We start from the raw sequence: 17,467 nt of genomic DNA on the forward strand, positions 1-17,467 counted from the left end.
GAATAATGAGACGCTGTCAGTAACCAGAATATATTATATACAAGGAACAAAAAAAGGTATTTATTCTAATAGAGGCCACACTTTAACACGCAGAATGAGTGAAGTTAGATTCAAATGCTCCCCCCACCCCCGCCAACCAAAAGGGCAGCCTAGGTTAAGCGTCAATATTCCCAAACGCCACAGAATGATAGACTCCCCAAGGGGCAGGAGGTCACCATTCGGCCCATCAAGCCTGCACCGACCACAATCCCACCCATAACCTCACATATTTACCTTGCTAATCCCCCTGACATTTGGGTTAATTTAGCATGGCCAATCAACTAACCCACACATCTTTGGACATAGATGAGAGAGATTCTAATTAACGGCTGCTAGCTATAACCAGTGGGCAGTTTCGGAGCCTCATATACAAGGTGGATTCAAATTAAGATTCTTCACTGTAACATTGAGGATTTAAGGACTGAACTTTACTGGCTACCTGTGGGTGGGATGCTCACCCATGGTCCAATTCACTCGCAAGTGGATGATTAATCCTCACTAAGAGCCTGAGCCTGCTGCCACCGATTTAATGTGTCGCCAGACAACCAACTCAACGTGTAGCCTTGCTGGCTAATGCTACAGGCTGTTGGCCAGTTAAAAGGGGAAGGGTGACTCTTGCCAGACTCCTGGTGCCCAGCGTTAGCTCCTTCTCTGAAGCTTCCCTCCACCCCCCCTCCCTTTCAAATCAGCCTGGCCCCAGTGAGATTCTGTTGCTCACTTGTGGTCCAATTCACCCTTATTTGATTTGATTAAGTGGATGATTAATCCTCACCAAGAGCCTGATCCTGCTGCCAGTTTGCACCCCCTCCACACACAACCCCCACCCCCCCAACCCCAGTGAGATCCTGGATGCCCCTGACTGTTTGGATCCATCACTGGACACGACCTTGCTGGTCTACTTGCAGTACCAGTGGTGGCCTGAAACCCTGTTGGCGCTGTTGCTGCACAGGGCTGTCCGCCTCGAGGTGACACTGCACCATGGAGATGGGCAAGAGATCTCACGTCAATAATGAGATCTCGTGTCTGAAGAGTTAAAGTGGGACACGCTGGCTCAAAGGAAGTGGGGAGTTTGCCCTCAGGGTGTAATCCAGCCCCATATTACCAGACCGTGTCAAAAGCAAAGGACTGAAGATACTGGGAAGCCGAAATAAAAAACTCTGCAGAGCAGGCCACACTGGTGGAGTGAAACATCTTGGCTTGATGACCCTTCATCAGATCCTGACCATGCGGTGCATGCATGCGTTTGGGGGGGTGGTGGATGGAGATTGTGTGCGAGAGAGAAAAGAGTTCTGCTCAATGCGTTGCCAAAAGTATCCATTCCCTAATAACAATGTCCAAATTCATAGCGTGAAGTGCACAGTACTAGTCTGATCCCAGCTGGAATGAAGGTTCTCGACAACTAGGTCCTCGCTCACAAATAATCCTGAAAATGTATCAGCTACATCATTCAATCTATTTCTGGCCAATCACCTTTGCTCCATGGGCTATGTCACGTGCTACCATCAAGTGAACAGACTGGGGCTATTTTCCACCTCTCTGCCATAAACATGGGTGACAAGTGCCTAAAATTGGAGGATTTAAAGCCCCAAGTATTACACAACAAATCAGGGGTAAAACTAGCATATCAATCACAAGCAACTGGCAACAGCCTGTTCCAATTAGCTGAGTTGTACTCAGAATAAAGCCTCATAAGGTACCATGAAGTGCCTCAAAACTCAAAGTTTCCTCTTTGCTCCTTCACAAAATGAACTGGGGTATCAACTGTATGACCAATAGTGGCGGGGATGACTTGTGTGTTAATAGGTCCTGGCAGGACATATAGATGCTGATTGTTAACCATGACTGCCAGAGCATCTGAACGGCAAAATGGAACTGACTGCATCTCCAACTTGTCCCATTTCATCCTCAACTCACTCGATGGATCCCCTGACATTCAAATTCTTCTGGCGCGTTCAAAAAGAGAAGTCAAAATGGTGACCATCCATCCCACTGCCATTAACCAAAAACTTCAATATACAACTCCATAGACGATTATACATCCACAGTATGAGGACATTCAAGTGAATGGCCCCATTGTTGTCTATAAGGTCCAAGGTAAAATTGGCAACACAAAGATGGCTGCACCCTTTACCTCCCATCTCCTCAGTGTGGTTTTCAAAATATCCAATTGCATGGCCAGGTGCTAAGAGTTCATCTACAACATTTCATGAAGATCTACAAAAGGTTTGAGCTTTCTTCACAAGATCCCTCGCAAAAAAAGGAAACAGCCACTTTGTTTTAAGTGGAGTTTCAAGTTGGCGCTCATGCCACTATTTTGATTGCTTAACCAAACCCAACAGCAAACACAAGGATTTCTTTTGCCAAGCTCGCCCACCACAATTTGTGGTACTTAGGCACAATCAACTGTCACTGTATCTCTCTTCGTCGTCTAGGAAGGAGCAGATAGTAAAATAGCTTAAACCATCATCTACAAGTTGATCAGTAAATCTTTTTCCTGAGACAGCTCCAGATGCTAATTGAGAGAGAAATGTGGAACTGCAGACCAAAATGTCAAGTGCCAACCAGGGCTATTGCTTGCGAGGCAGCAACAAGAAACCCACTCAGACCTCTGTAGATCCACAGAAACGTTCAGACGAATTTAAAGAGTTTAGGACGCGGTTATATGCATCATGCTACCAGAAGTTCGTTCTTGCGTAACAGGCCTAGAGTGTGTTAATGGGTCAGCAATTTACAAAAAGGTCAAAGATACGTTAACTTCAATAGCACAGACCATCATCCACCTTACCATCAATTTGGCAAATTTGCTTTGGTTTCTGAGAATGTACTGAACTGCACTTTACAGGTCATTTCACTTAAAGTGAATCACTCAACAGCTCAATTCTGGGAACAACAAGTGGGAAATTCTTACCAAGCGCGATTTCAATGGACTGGCTGAATCAGAAGCTTTTATCTTGAACACTAGAATGTCCATCAGGCACACAAGCCAATAAGTTATGCCCTCATCCAAGGCAATTTCAAACTTAGTGTATTCCTGCTTTGTTCATGCCAAAACAAAGTTGCTTTTAATATACTGCAGCTTTAAAATAGGCTTTGTTCTCCTAAATAATAACATACACAGCACAAAATTGCCACCTCCGAGATATATACAGGCATTAAAACAAACACCAAAGATCATTTTTCTTTAAGGATTTTGTGTTGCGCAATCCTCAAGAGTTCCTAATCGGGTTTCTGGACCCCCTCATCTCTCTGGTGGTCACCATCGTGGTGGTTCTTGTCATCTTTCGTAGCGAGGTGGATCTGTGAGCCCAGGGCACTGGATAATGCCAGAAGTCCTGCACTGGCACTGACCGAAGGGATGACGGGAGGCTGCAGGCCAGCTGGGAGGGGGGTGAGCGGCACCGTGAGACCATGGAGGTGGGACAGCTGTTGCGCTTGAAGCTGCTGCTGCAGGGAACACAAAAAAAAAGGTGGTCAGAGGCTGGGGAGCGAGGGGAGTCGGGGGGGAGAGAGAGCGAGGGGAGTCGGGGGGGGAGAGAGAGAGCGAGGGGAGTCGGGGGGGAGAGAGAGAGCGAGGGGAGTCGGGGGGGAGAGAGAGAGCGAGGGGAGTCGGGGGGGAGAGAGAGAGCGAGGGGAGTCGGGGGGGAGAGAGAGAGCGAGGGGAGTCGGGGGGGAGAGAGAGAGCGAGGGGAGTCGGGGGGGAGAGAGAGAGCGAGGGGAGTCGGGGGGGGGGGGAAAGAGAGCGAGGGGAGTCGGGGGGGGGGAGAGAGCGAGGGGAGTCCGGGGGGGGGGAGAGAGAGAGCGAGGGGAGTCGGGGGGGAGAGAGAGAGCGAGGGGAGTCAGGGGGGGGAGAGAGAGCGAGGGGAGTCGGGGGGGAGAGAGAGCGAGGGGAGTCCGGGGGGGGGAGAGAGAGAGCGAGGGGAGTCGGGGGGGGGGGGGGGGGGGGAGAGAGCGAGGGGAGTCGGGGGGGGGGGAGAGAGAGAGCGTGAGGGGAGTCGGGGGGGGAGAGAGAGAGCGCGAGGGGAGTCGGGGGGGGAGAGAGAGAGCGCGAGGGGAGTCGGGGGGGGGAGAGAGCGAGGGGAGTCGGGGGGGGGGGAAGAGAGAGCGAGGGGAGTCGGGGGGGAGAGAGAGACAGCAAGTGCACGAAGGGGGCAAGGGGGGGACAGACAGAGCATGTGAGGGGGGCAAGGGGGGGAGAGACAGAGAGCGCGAGGGGTGTAAGAGGGGAGAGCGCGCGAGGGGGTAAGGGGGGGGAGAGAGTGCAAGGGGGTAAGGGGGAGAGAGAAAGACCGCGCGAGGGGGTAAGGGGGGAGAGAGAGAGAGACAGAGAGCGCGAGGGGGTAAGGGGGAGAGAGACAGAGAGCGCGAGGGGGTAAGGGGGAGAGAGACAGAGAGCGCGAGGGGGTAAGGGGGAGAGAGACAGAGAGCGCGAGGGGGTAAGGGGGAGAGAGACAGAGAGCGCGAGGGGGTAAGGGGGAGAGAGACAGAGAGCGCGAGGGGGTAAGGGGGAGAGAGACAGAGAGCGCGAGGGGGTAAGGGGGAGAGAGACAGAGAGCGCGAGGGGGTAAGGGGGAGAGAGACAGAGAGCGCGAGGGGGTAAGGGGGAGAGAGACAGAGAGCGCGAGGGGGTAAGGGGGAGAGAGACAGAGAGCGCGAGGGGGTAAGGGGGAGAGAGACAGAGAGCGCGAGGGGGTAAGGGGGAGAGAGACAGAGAGCGCGAGGGGGTAAGGGGGAGAGAGACAGAGAGCGCGAGGGGGTAAGGGGGAGAGAGACAGAGAGCGCGAGGGGGTAAGGGGGAGAGAGACAGAGAGCGCAAGGGGGTAAGGGGGAGAGAGACAGAGAGCGCGAGGGGGGTAAGGGGGAGAGAGAGCGAGGGGCATAAGGGAGAGAGAGGGCAGAGAGAAAAAAGGGAAGAAAGAGAGAGGGGAGGGAAGACAGAGAGAGAGAGAGAAAAAGAATGGGAAGAAGGAAAAGGAGAGAATTGGTTCGGGGAGAAGACAGCAAGGCCCACGTTGCTATAATGTGATATTCCGCTAACATTCTCAAAGTAAGAGCTCTCTTCATCAGCAACCAGAAGTGAGCCGTTGATTGATTATTGTACTGAGCCTCACCGGACACAATAGCAGATCAAGCACTCAATCCCACTGGCTGAAAACATACAGGATAATGGATCCCAGAAAAGGCACCGTGAGGCTGTGATTTATATTGAGGGGTTCAGAGAATGTCACATTACAGAGTGCGGAGCTTTGAGCCTTTTATAAAACATCCGAACAATGAGATTTGATTAAAGCGTCACATTTGATTCTGTGCCATTACAGAGGAGCATGCTCAAACTGCAGAATTTTGATTTGATATTCCTTTTAAAATTCTTATTACGGCTGAAGCATCATTTAAAAAAAATCCTGCTCTGGGTTTGTGAGGTAAACTGAAACCCAACAGGATGACGATGTCCACAGGAGATTAAACAGGCTTGTAATGCATTAAATCATCACACAGTGCACATTACAGGCCACTTCCTCCCAGACGGCCTGTTTCATATTTTAGTTTTAAAAATTCAGATTGCAGAAGGAAATATCCCCCAAGCAGCGGCAGTGTGTGGGAATGAACACACCAAACCAGGCCTTCCCCCTGCTAAAAACGTGTAGTAGTTTATTGTCTCCCACTGTCCAACAAGAGGGACGTATCAAAAGCAATGACGCTGCCAGAACACGACAACAAACCACACTGATAATTCAACAAGCACTGAAAACAAAGGGACCATCTCCATCCTCACCCATCCTGAAGGAGGACACTGCTCCACAGTTGTGGCTTGTTTAGCTTTTAGTGAACGGTAGGTGGAAAAGACAGCAGCGTGGTCTAACTCGACACTTCAACATTACAGAAATACTGTCCATACTGCAGGCGGCACCATGGGTAACACTGCCGTCTCAGGGTGTCAGGGACCCACCCAAGTTCGATTCCAGCCTTGGGTGACTGCCCGTACAGAGTCTTCATGGGTTTCCTCCAGACTCCCCAGATTCCTCCAACAGTCCGAAAGATGTGTGGGTTAAGTGGAATGACCATGCTAGATTGCCCCTTAGTGTCAAGGTAGATTAGCAGGGTAAATATATGGGGTTACAGGGATAGGCTCTGGCTGGGATTGTCGTCGGTGCAGTCTCAATGGGCCGAATGGCCTCCTTCTGCACTGTAGGGATTCTATGCCCGTCCCTCCGCCAGTTTCCCGCTACACTGCGGAGCCTCAACTCCACTCTCCAATTTTTCTTTGATCAAGGGCAATTATCTCGAAGGAAGGCATGCCTGATGGGAGCGCGAGGAGGGGCAGAGCGAGTGCTGTGCGAGTTTCATTTATATAGGTCCCTTCATCACTTCAGGCTGTCTCAATGCACTTCACACAAGAAATGGGAGTAGGCCATTCAAGATTACTGATCCTGTCCACCTTAGATAATGATGCCCTTTTGAAAAGCAGGCATTGTTGCAGTGTAGGAATGCAGTCATGCCAGCTACATCACAAGGTGATGGTGCACGCAACTGCATCGCTGCCTCCTTAGATGTCCCACCCTGACACTAAAGAGAACTTCCCCACAGCAAGGTGAGATTCATTCTGTGAAGTGTACCATGCCACCTCCCACCCTGTCCATCCCTCTCCCCCAGTAAAAATATACATCTGCACTCTCCAATATTCTTTTGCTCTTTTTTACTGGAATAGCAAGGGAACCAGACCAACAGCATTTCAGAATCAAGTGACCTGTTGATTGAGCCTCGGGGTAGAGAAGCAGCTTAGTTAAGAGAAAGAGAGACAAGTGAAGGATTAGTGGGTCAGCAATGGCCAGCGGCCATTATAAAGCGCTGTCCCTTAAAGTAACCACATCTTGTGCATGTCTCAATTGGGTTGTTAATTGTGGGGCGCACAATTACAGTGGTTCAGGAGACCAGCTTTGTAATGCTATTTTTGCAGAACTACAAAAAAGGGGTTCGAAGCAGGGGGTCACAAGGAAGAGATCTTCTTCTGCCAGGGAGAGTTAAGAGACATTGTACTGTCATTTTTCCAGGAGATACAGGCTGTTCTCACTTCCCATCAATCCCTCGATAAAGTCAGCTAATCTAAAGAGTATTAGGGAGACAACTTAAAGATGGAAAAGCATTTAAGAGCTGCATGTCACGTGCACACACTCTGAACGTTCAACTCCCAAATCTGTACTGCATTAGTTTAGGTCACCCAGAATGGTGATGGTATCTCTGTGATGGAAAGGGGGGGAGAGAGAGAGAGAGAGAGAGAGAGAGAGAGAGAGAGATACAGGGTCCCCAGATCTGACTGGAGCACAATTCCTGATGGAAAATGTGAATGTTGAGTGAAGGCAGGTTAAGGCCTGGTTGTGATGCCTCTTACGGTTGAATGCTTGGAGCATGCTCACTTGGGTCCACACCAGAGGCAGTTGGTACTTAGTCACAGAATGGTTACTTGTTCCAGAAAGGATTGCTCTCTTCGCAGGATGGTTGGGGGGGGGGAAATTGTGACTTCAATGCTGGTTTGCATTGCTACATTAACAGCTTAGATCGCACTTCAGCCTTTCCCATAATTGCACTGCTTCCCAGACCTCCCTGTGGCATCACACACAGCCTTTGAAGTATAAATCAAAGTTGTCTCGGACTAACCGCCACGAGCCTTTTTTGATGGGTTTAGCCGGAGCGTGCGCGCGCGTGTTAATGAATTAAGCGGACATACCCTGATGACAGTGTTCAGCTCCGGGGCAGTCACCTGCTTTGCACGTTCTATGGCCTGAACCACTTGCTGCTGATGCTGAAATAAAGACAAAAAAAAAAGACAAATGTAATCGGAGCACAGAGTGCTGGAGCACAGCTTATCAAACCAGAGAGAGTAAGCAGTCTCAGCAACTGGTCAGTCATTTCAAACCCAAACACAAGTCACATCACTATAAAGGGGTGCAGAGTCTTACACTGAAAACACTGCTTTAACAGTCAAGACTGAATCGAGATGTCCTTACCTCCTGAGATAAGAAAGGAATGACTTGAGCACAAATTCCATTCAATCGCTTGACAATTTCAGCCTATAACGGAACAAAAAGAAATATTCAACTCTTTTCAAAGGCATTTTACGATTACACGCCAACTGCAAAAGCAAGGCTTTACATAATTCAAAAAAACATCAAGACCTGGTGTAGAATCTACACTGCAGCAACTTTAATAGCAATAACCTTCCATTAGAACTTCATAAAGTCAAAGTTTATTTATTAGTGTCACAAGTAGGTTTAAATTAACACTGCAATAAAGTTACTGTGAAAATCCCCTAGTTGCCACACTCCTATGCCTGTTCAGGTGGACTGAAGGAGAACTTAGCATGGCCATTGCACCTAACCGGCGTGTCTTTTGACTGTGAGAGAAAACCCACACAGACATGGTGAGAATGTGCAGACTCTGCATGGACAGAGACCCAAGCCGGGAATCGAACCCAGGTCCATGCTGCTGTGAGGTAGCAGTGCTAACCACTGGACCACCATGTCGCCCCTGCAATTGGCAAGAAAGTAATTATGAATAGAAAGGGAGAGAAAGGAGCAGTTTGCCCGAGTAGCAAGATGACCTTGTAACCAACAAGTGTGCAACTAAAACCCTTAACAACTCTTTATTCTACCGGTATAATTAATAAACCATTAAGAAACTCATGTTCAGACTTGCCAAATCTCAACTCAATTTGGGTTTAAAATCAAGAGTCTGCGAGATTATAGAAAGTGCCAGAAAAACTCAGCAAGTCTGGCAGCATCTGTGCAGCGAGAAACGAGAGTTAACGTTTCGAGTCTGATATGACTCTTCTTCACAGTTCTTCAGTTCAGTTCATTTCAGTTCCAAAGACTCACATTAAGCTTCTGACAAACAGTCATCTGGACTTGAAACATCAGCTCTTTTCTCTCCTTACATATGCTGCCAGACCTGCTGAGATTTTCCAACATTTTCTCATTTGGGTTCAGATTCCAGCATCTGCAACAATTTGCTTTTATCCAGAGTCTATTTTAAATTAGTCAACTAAATGGAGTTTCTCCCAAAAGGATTAACTAATTTGTTAAAAACTAATGGAGAGGGCTTTTTTGTGGGAACAGATGGGGAGGTGGATTTGAGACCAGGGAGAGATCAGCCATGATCTGACTGAATGGCAGAGCAGGTTTGGAGGGCTGAATTTGCCAACTTCTGCTCCTAATGCCTATATTTGTGACTGGCCTTACTAGTTTTCACACCTAGTCTTACTGCTGACCTTTCCCAATTGCAGGCAGTTCCAGACTGCCCACACCGTCATACAGAACATACTTTAGTACAAACACAAAATGATGGAGATCGGAAATAAGCATGGCAAGTGCTGGAAGCAGGTCTGTGGAGAAAGAACCAGAACTAACATTTCAATCCTGACAAAAGGTCGCCAGCCTGAAACGTTAACTCTGTTTCCCTCTCCACTGATACTGCTGAGTCTGAGTATTTTCAATACTTCCTGCTTCCATTTCTCAATAGCGCCTGGAAACAACATTGGTTGAGACTGGTAATTTGGTGATTTAAAAAGGTAAATAATTCTCGCAGAAATTTAGCATATTTATAACCAATTCTACAAAAAAAAAGCAGAGATTCTTGCTAGTTTGTGTCTGCGTCCTGCTGTATGACTAGTGCCTATCTCAGGATTATGATATGTGGAGACAAGGGAGCATATCCCTGGAGAAGGGGACCAGGCAGTGCGTCGATGTTTTCTTACACCTAAGAGAGAGACATAGACACACAGCTACAAAGCCAACTGGTCAACCTACAAAAATGCTAACGCGTACACTCGAGAGGGACCAAATTTCAGATCCGGATCCAGGTCCTGGTTTCGGATTCCAGCATCCGCAATAACTTGATTTATTTAGGCTCGAGAGGGATCAGTTGTTTAAAAAAAAAAGCCAAAGCTCCCATTCCAAAAAAAAAACAGCTGAGTTGGTTTAAGAAATAAAGTGGGACATTACGAATCACAAGACGTTCATGATGTCATCAGAACCTCTCAAGATACAGCTGCTTAATAACAGATGCCTGACTACGCGTTCTCCGTGCTGTCACTGAGAATATTTACGGCAACTACACTGCAGAGGGGAAAAGAAAAATCATCAGTTAAACCGAACCCATTCAACGTTTTGCCAATCTGCTTTGTGCTGCTCTGATTATATCACCACAGAGTGTCCCCCTTCCCACCCCCCCCACCCTGCTATCACACCACTTGAAGGAGCAGCGCTCCGAAAATTTGTGATTTCAAATAAACTGGCTGGACTTTAACCTGGTGTCAGACGTCACCAGATTATAGAGCCTCATCAGTGCAGGAGGCAGCGTGTTAATCTCAATCTGAAGGTTGTGAGTTCGAGCCTCACATGAGGCAGTTGAGTTAGGGGTGGCACAGTGGTTAGCACTGCCGCCTCACGGAACCAGGAACCCAGGTTCAATTTCAGCCTCTGGTCACTATCAGTGCAGTTTGCACTCTCTACCCACTATGTTGCGTGAGTTTCCTCCAGGAGCTCCGTTTTCCTTCCCACACTCCAAAGATGTGTGGGTTAGGCTGATTGGCCATGTTAATTTGACCGTAGTGTTAGGTGGACTAGCTAGGGTAAATGTGTGGGGTTACGGGAGTCGGGCTTGGGTGGATTGTGGTTGGTACAGTTTTGATGGGCCAAATGGCCTCCTTCTGCACTATAGGGATTCTATGACCTGTCATCTCACCCGTACATCCACCGCACTGTCACATGGTTCAAAAAGCTCTCTGTAAAGACACTCCAACTTGCAATGGACAAAATCTATACAGCTAATTGTATGGCAGGGTGCTTTCCACAGTGTGAATCAATATAGTGCTGAAATTACACCTGGATATTCTGCTTCACTGAAATCTTGATGCCAAAACGGAGTTTCTATGAATTGTAGGGTTGCTGGACAATTAGTTCTGGAAGTTTATTTATTAGTGTCATAAATAGGCTTACATTGACACTGCAATGATGCCACTGTGAAAATCTTTCAGTCGCTACATTCCTGCATCTGTTCGGGTACACTGATGGAGTCTAGCATGGTTAATGCACCTAACCAGCGTGTCTTTTGGACTGAGGGAGGAACCCAGAGAAAGCCCATGCAGACATGGGGAGAACATGCAGACTCCACACAGACAATCACCCAAGCCAGGAATCGAACCTGGGTCCCTGGCACTGTGAGGCAGCAGTGCAAACCACTGCGCCACCGTGCCTCCCCACAGAGGATTTTCCACAGTAACTTCATTGCAGTATCAAAGTAAGCCTACTTGTGACACCAATAAATAAAACTGGGTGGAAAGAATGCCAGTTGGGGCACACGTTGAAGAAGTTTTTCAGCTGGCACTCATCAGGACAAATGCAAGAATGCCAAATTTCAAACAACTGCAACTATTTATACAAGAGATGAGGTTGCTTGAGAAGCTTGTACTTCCCCATTGCATTCTCCTGTTGGTCTGTCTTTTTAACGGTTGGATAATTGTCACAAAGGCTATTCTGTGTTGCTGTTCTGACCCTCCAGTGAATTAATTACTGGAATCTCAACACAATGTGTTAACTTTGTGTGTTCTGGGGTTGTTTGCTGGTTGCAATCCCTTGGCGATGAGCAGGAGGGGGTGGGGGAACTGTGTATTGATTTCCCAATCTAGTCACACGTCGCATCATGATTTTTACACATTGCAGTGGGAACGGAAGAATGCTTTTTGGCGTGTGTTACAAACTTCCCGTCAGCAACTTCATTAATAATTTGGAGGCATCAATTAGCTTACCATTTTTATGCTTACCAGTTATTTCCATGCTGATTAAAGCAGAATCCTAAAGCGGACTGACTTTAATAAACTACACGCAGCTCCCCAAAGAGCAGCAGCTCGGCAGTTGTGTGGCAGGTTGTGTTCTGTGCCAGCTGTGCCTAAAGCCACACTTTCATATTGATGTATTATGCAATCGATCAGTTACATCAGCGCACTCATTAAATTAATCCATCCACGTTTTATTCAGGTAGGAGGAAGGAAAGGATGCCGCGTTTTGTTGAATTTACCAGAAAGCCAGGTTAATACACAGTAAAACGTGAGTGAGGTTTATAGAATCCATTAATCCCACAATGCAGAGGGAGGCCATTCGGCCCATCAGGTCTGCACTGACCACAATCCCATTGAGGCCCTATTCTCGTAACCCCGCTGACACTAGTGTTAATTTATCATGGCCAATCAACCTAATCGACACATCTTCGGACAGTGAGAGGAAACCAGAGCACCCCGAGGAAACCCACGCAGATATGGGGAGAATGTGCAAACTCCACAAAGACAGTCAGCCGAGGCCAGAATTGAACCCAGGTCCCTGGTGCTGTGAGACAGCAGTGCCACCCACTGTGCCACCATGCAGTCCCTTGGAATTCAATTTAACATTGGGTGCCCTTTTTTGCCTTTGTTCAAGAGTATCACCTCCTAATCTACCATAAAACTGCTCTTTTAAGAACTGGATATAAATTCCTAAGAGGATTATTTACCTTCTTAAATCGGTATTATGTACCAACCTCAATTAAAGTTGAAATGCTGTTTCCAGGACACTGGCATACTAGTGTAGCAAACTTGGGTGGAAGAGAAGATTTTGGACCCGTGGTTCCTGAAGACACCCATTGCTTAAGGTTTGCCTCACCTCTGGGCCAGGTGTGGACTAAAGTTTTAAGTTTATTTATTAGTCACAAGTAGGCTTATATTAACACTGCAATGAAGCTACTCGAAAATCCCTTAGTCGCCACACTCCAGTGCCTGTTTGGGTACACTGAAGGAGAATGCAACATGGCCAATGCACCTAACCAGCATGCCTTACAGACTGTGGGAGGAAACTGGAGCACATGGAGGAAACCCATGCAGATATGGCAAGAATGTGCAGATTCCGCAGAGACAGTAACCCAAAGCGGGGATTGAACTCAGGGCCCTGGTGCTGTGATGGAACAGTGCTAACCACTGTGCCAATCTGTTTTCTTTCCCTTCAACGTTGCTTGAAGGAGAAATATTGGCCAGGACAATTGTTCAGGTATGGGTCAGAAACCCCAAGTCATATTTAGAAGTTAGACTCGACCCCAATTATTTGCTATATTTGGCATTGCGAGGATAAATGTTACACTCCAGGTGTGATTCTACTGGCACACTAGGAAGCATTTAACAAAACAAAATTTAACCATATAGTTTAACTATAACATTTAAACAAAAAATATGACAAGATATAAGTCACAACTGCTAACATATCTCTATTAGTTCCAATTCAAGCAATATTCCTCTTATAGACTCAAACACCTCTTCAAAATTAGTTAGCAAAACCTCAAGCTTGTGTGTTTGGATTCGTTAACAGTCCTGGAGCTTTTTGCACAGAGAGAGAAAGACACCTGTCTCTCACAGCCCTAAACAGCAGCCTCCAGAGAGAAAGAGAGAGAAAAAGAGAAAAAGAGAGAGAGACAGAAAGGCACCTCTTGCTTCTTTCAGAACCAGGCAGTAACTGACTGTTCAAACACTGTTTCTCCTGCAAGCTTAGCTCTGCCAATTAACATGATGATTTCTGTCAATCAACCTAATCAAAACCCTGCTCTGAAACCCCAAAGGAAACCGAGGTAAACACAAATACATTAACTCAGTTTAGACAAACACACCATTAGCTAAAATCAGTATTATCTCCATCCTCAACATTTGAGCTGCCTATTTAGACAACGCAACACCTTGTAAAACAGCTGAATTTTAACCATACCTCTTATACGAAAAATGATATAAATACATTTCCTAAGGCACAATATCACCTCACAACGTCATAGTTTCATTGAGTTTTGCAGTGCAAAAAGTAGCCCTTTGGCCCATCGTGTCTGTACTAGCCATTCTAATCCAATTTTCCCGCACTTGGTCTGCGGCTTGTATGCTATAGTATTTCCAATGCTCATCTAAATGCTTCTTAAATATTGTGAGGGCTCCTGTCTCTACCACCCTTTCAGGAAATGAGCTCCAGATTTCAACTAACCTCAAGATAAAAAAAAAAATTTTAAATCCCCTCTAAATTTCTTGCCACTTGCCTTAAATCTGTGCCCCCTGGTTTTTGACCAATTAAGTGGAAATGTTTCTTCTTATCTAGCCTACGTCCCTCAGAGTCTGTACACCTCAATCAGGTTCCCCACTAACTTTCTCTGCTCTAAGGAGAACTTCTCCAGCCTATCCAGCTCTCTCTTCACAGCTCAAACGCTCCATTGGTGAGGCCGCAGCTGGAGTACTGTGTGCAGTTTTGGGCGCCGTACTTACGCAAGGATATTTTGGCCTTGGAGGGAGTGCAGAGGAGGTTTACTAGGCTGATACCGGAGTTGAGGGGGTTGAGCTATGAGGAGAGGCTGAATAAACTAGGCTTGTACTCGTTAGAGTTCAGAAGAATGAGGGGAGATCTCATTGAGACGTATAAGATGGTGAATGGGATGGATAGGATAGAGGTGGAGAGACTCTTCCCGCTCAGAAAGGACAGTAGGACTAGAGGGCACAGCCTCAAGATAAAGGGGGGGCGGTTTAGAACGGAGTTAAGGAGGAACTTCTTCACTCAAAGGGTGGTGAATCTCTGGAATTCTCTGCCCGTTGAAGTGGTGGAGGCTGCCTCGCTAAATATTTTTAAGACGCGGGTTGATGGGTTTTTGATGAGAGGGGATTAAGGGTTATGGGGAGAGGGCGGGAATGTGGAACTGAGCCAAGACAGATCAGCCATGATCTTATTGAATGGCGGGGCAGGCTCGAAGGGCTAGTTGGCCTACTCCTGCTCCTATTTCTTATGTTCTTATGATTTTCCTCTGTACCCTCTCCAGTGCAATCACATCCTTCCTGTGCTATAGCGACCAGATCTGCACACAGCATTCTCTAGCTGTGGCCTAACCAGCGTTTAATACAGCTCCATCATAATCCTCCTGTTCTTAGATTCCATGTCTCAGCTAATAAAGGCAAGTATGCCAATATGCCTTCTTAATCATCTTATCAACCTATCATGTTGCCTTCTGAGATCTTTTGGGCATGCACCCCTTAGTCACTCTGTACTTCCTAGCGAACTATTGTGTATTCTCTTGCCTGTTCATCACCCCCACCCCTCCGAAATGCATTACCTCACTTTTCTGGGAGAGCGCCCTATACTTTAATTGTTTTTTTTTGGGGGGGGTGAAGGACAGAGCCTGGGGGAAAGAGTGGGTGGCTTCATTTTTAATATCTCAACTGAAAGAATTAGAAGGCTTTAGGTTCAAGCCCTCCTCCTATTAGCCAAGCACAGAATCCAGGTAGTCACTCTAGTCTGGCACCATCTTTTCAGCTAGAATGTTAAACCAAGGCCTTGTCTGCACACTCGGGTGTACGTAAAGAGAGATTGCAAGCCAGACAGAAACATAGAAGCTAAAACCAGGAGGAGGCCATTCAGTCCTTCGAGCCTGCTCCACCATTCACTTTGATCATTGCTGATCATCAAATTCAATATCTTGATCCCTTCAACCCCAACAGCTATACCTAATTTCATGTTGAAATTGCACAACATTTTGGTCTCAACTACATTCTGTGGTAGTGAATTCCACAGATTCACCATTCTCTGGGTGAAGAAACTTCTCCTCCCCTCAGTCCGGGATGGTGGCACTCAGGTTAGCGCTGCTGCCTCACAATGCCAGGACTCAGGTTCGATTCTGGCCTCAGGTCACTGTCTGTGTAGAGTTTACACATTCTCCCCATGTCTACATGGGTTTCCTCCGACACTCCAAAGATGTGCAGGTTAGGTGGATTGGTCACGGGAAATTGACCTTAGCATCAGGGGATTAACAGGTTAAATATGTGGGGTTACGGAAATAGGACCCCAGTGGGATTGTGATCAGTGCAGACTCGATAGGCTGAATGGCCTCCTTCTGTACTGTAGGGATTCTATGATTCGAGGGTAGAAAGTTTACCCCTTATCTTCACACTGTGTTTTGAAGGCAAGAGATTTCTCACCATTTTTACCAACATTCAGCCAAACAACCCACAAACCAGACAATATCGTCACTGTCATTGCCATTGGTGGCATCTTGCTGTGCATAAATTGGCTGTCACAGCTTGCAATATCATTCTAATGTCTGCAGATCACAAACAGCCCATTGGCTGTAAAGTTATCTAAATACCCAGAATTCGTGAAAAGTGCTCAGTAAGCACAAGATTTCTAACATTTGGAAATGAAAAGCTCCAATGTAAAAGTCAAATTTTATTTTTGAATGGACTTCACGCAAACCAGTCTCCCACCCATGGGCACTGCCCTTCTGCCTCGGCAAAGCAGCCAGCATAATTAAGGACCCCACGCACCCTGGACATTCTCTCCTGACGGAAGAAGGTGCTAGAAAAAGATACAATAGTCTGAGGTCACGTACCAACTGACTCGGGAACAGCTTCTTCCCTGCTGCCAGACTTTGGAATGGACCTATCTTGTGTTAAGTTGATCTTTCTCAACACCCTAGCTATGACTGTAACACTACCTTCTGCACTCTCTCATTTCCTTCTCTATGAATGATATGCTTTGTCTGTATAGCGCACAAGAAACAATACTTTTCACTATGTACTAATACACCCACGTGACAATAATAAATCAAATCAAAAGTGAAAAGTACTGTTAGAGCGTAGAGAAAGATCAACTTAATGCGAGGTAGGGTCATTCAAAAGTCTGACAGCAGCAGAGAAGAAGCTGTTCTTGAGTCGGTTGGTACGTGACCTCAGAGTTTTGAATCTTTCGCCTGACGGAAGGTGGTGGAAGAGAGAATGTCCGGGGTGTGGGGGGTCCTTGGTTACACTGCTGCTTTTCTGAGGCAGCGAGAAGTGAAGATGAAGTCGATGGATCGGAGACTGTTTGCTAAAACGTGAGACAATAATAAATCAAATCAAATCAATTCATATCCCTCCAAACGTTTGAGTGGATAAAAGGTCACATCAACCCCAGTACAATCAACATTAACTTCAGCAGGAGTGCATTCTCCATCATTTACATTCATCTTGACCCACTCCCTGTGAAACACAGACCGTTCCTTACCAAGCACAAACTAAAAGCTGCAATGCATTCGAGCAGAGAACAAGTCAATGGAAATCAGCATTTAATATGATTGTTTTGGTAGTGGGGCTGAGTGGCAATGGAATTAGAACATTGCCTGTTACCTCTGGGATTTACCAATCCATCAGTCAGGAGCAAGTGTTAAAGAGACTAAGTGATGAGAGTTTGGGTGGTCCAAAGCTGCTCCTCTGAGGAGAGTTTAGGCAAATTGACAACCTTTTCTCTCCACCACAAAAAAGCCTATTGTGCCTCAAAGGGACTGTAGGTTAATTCTCTCCATTCTGAACTGCACTCAAAGCTTTGGCTTATAGTTTCCTTCCCCATTTGTAAGTTGACCCTTT

The 17,467-nt window shown here is 46.8% G+C and overlaps 1 protein-coding gene across 2 annotated transcripts in view; it reads right to left on the reverse strand.

The window, feature by feature from the left end:
- Window positions 1-877: 877 nt before the first annotated feature.
- The window catches only part of LOC145358725 (TLE family member 5-like), a 128,092-nt gene continuing 111,502 nt past the window's right edge, over window positions 878-17,467 (reverse strand). The window contains exons 5-7 of one of the 2 annotated variants that reach the window (XM_080212976.1): window positions 8,040-8,102; window positions 7,760-7,834; window positions 878-3,480 (exon numbers count right to left, since the gene is read on the reverse strand). In XM_080212976.1, the coding sequence (XP_080069102.1) occupies window positions 3,256-3,480; window positions 7,760-7,834; window positions 8,040-8,102 (363 nt within the window). In that variant the 3' untranslated portion in view covers window positions 878-3,255. Of the gene's footprint in view, window positions 3,484-7,759; window positions 7,835-8,039; window positions 8,103-17,467 lie in introns of both variants that reach the window. The other variant, XM_080212975.1, reaches the window with a different exon arrangement.

Source organism: Carcharhinus amblyrhynchos, chromosome 26 (assembly GCF_965287045.1).
Source record: "Carcharhinus amblyrhynchos chromosome 26, sCarAmb.v2.hapA, whole genome shotgun sequence".
In the NCBI taxonomy this organism is placed as follows: domain Eukaryota; kingdom Metazoa; phylum Chordata; class Chondrichthyes; order Carcharhiniformes; family Carcharhinidae; genus Carcharhinus; species Carcharhinus amblyrhynchos.